Source organism: Nestor notabilis, unplaced genomic scaffold, assembly GCF_000696875.1.
Source record: "Nestor notabilis isolate BGI_N333 unplaced genomic scaffold, ASM69687v1 scaffold30698, whole genome shotgun sequence".
NCBI lineage: Eukaryota > Metazoa > Chordata > Aves > Psittaciformes > Psittacidae > Nestor > Nestor notabilis.
The window spans coordinates 1-1,389 of NW_009940133.1; the positions used below are offsets into that span (position 1 = coordinate 1).

The 1,389-nt window shown below is 59.0% G+C and overlaps 1 protein-coding gene across 1 annotated transcript; it reads right to left on the reverse strand.

The window, feature by feature from the left end:
• Positions 1 to 54: 54 nt before the first annotated feature.
• On the reverse strand, positions 55 to 1,083 carry SNX11 (sorting nexin 11; the record flags this gene model as incomplete). The annotated part of the gene is given in 4 exon segments (XM_010020212.1): positions 55 to 169; positions 385 to 485; positions 836 to 922; positions 1,035 to 1,083. Coding segments are annotated over 4 exon segments (352 nt in total), but the record flags the coding sequence as incomplete, so codon positions are not given.
• Positions 1,084 to 1,389: the final 306 nt, after the last annotated feature.

The following is a 1,389-nucleotide window of genomic DNA, read 5'->3' on the forward strand; positions in this document are numbered from 1 at the left end:
GCATCCTTGAAGCCAGCCTGGAGCTGTGTGTCCTGTCCCTCCGCCCAGCCCTCACTAATGCTCCACTCACTTCTCCAGGAACTGCTGCAGCCCCTGTCTCCGCTTCTCGATGAACTCATCCGTGCTGCCCACAAAGAAGCTGGATTTCCCGGGCAGCTCTGGGACAGGCCTGCAGGGACACAGCAGAAGCACCAGGTCACCCCAGTGCCGGCGCAAGGAGACACGGGGGCACCGGGGCAGCAGGAGCTCAGATATCCCGTGTTAGTGCCTGGAGCTTCTATCCACATCTGTCCCGAGGTCATGGTGGGTCTCCCAGGGCAATGGGAAGGAGCGTCTGGCTGCAGGAAGGGGCAAGGAGGGAGGAGAAGGCAGGGGCTTGCTTACACCAAGCCAGCATTCTTCTGGAGCTGCCTCCTCAGCCACACGAATTCACGGTACCGGCGCCGCACACACGAGGTCTTGGCAGTAAAGGCCTTGCTGTTGGTCTGCAAAAAAACACCCCAGACATGGAAATAATCCACATGACATGGAAATAATCCATGTGCTCGAGGGCAGCGAAGCAGAGGATGGCAGTATCTTGCCTGCACAGACCCCTGACTAAGGGATCCCCTCGGAGCAATGGGGTTTGGGAGAGCTCAATGTGCCTTGAGAAGCTGAGCAGGCTCCAGGGGAGAAGTTGGGTCTCAGACCTGCCCAGGAGGAGGGATGGGTGCCGCGGGTTCCCCCTTCACAGCTCCTTCCATCCCTGCTCAGCACAGCTCAGCACACACCACCCCACTCAGGAGCCTCACAGCTGAGCTCTGGAGCTCGACCCTGTCCCGCAGCCACAACTCACGTGGAGGAAGATCTTATAATCCACATAGGAATTCCAGGAGCCTTCGTTCTGCACGCGGGGGTCCTGGACACGCACCGTGGTCAGCTCCTAGGGCACAAGCACTGCCTGAGGGGGGGCACTGCCAGCCCACCCCTGGCACCAGCTGCCCCTCAGACCCTGCCCAGCATTCACCCAAAGTCTGGCTCAGAAAGGGTCTTACCTCCTCTCGGTTCTCCAACATCCTAAAGCCAGAGCCCAGCGGGAAACATCTGGAGGGAGAAAAGAGAAGGATTTAGGAAGACAAGATCAAGACATCGGGGTCTCACATGGACTCTGCACCTCACACCTCTGCCCACCCCGCAGCCCCCACGTCCACACTCTCAGCCTGATCCTCCCCCTTCAAGTCACCACGACAGCAAGAGGATGGATCCAAACCCACAGCAAAGAGAGCATCCAGCTCCATCATTACATGCTCCTGCAGGAATTCCCGTTCTGCAACACCACCACCAACCCAGTGCCAAGGCTTGGAGAAAAGGGGGGGACAGTGAGATAACCCCCACCCCCCTACGAAAAGC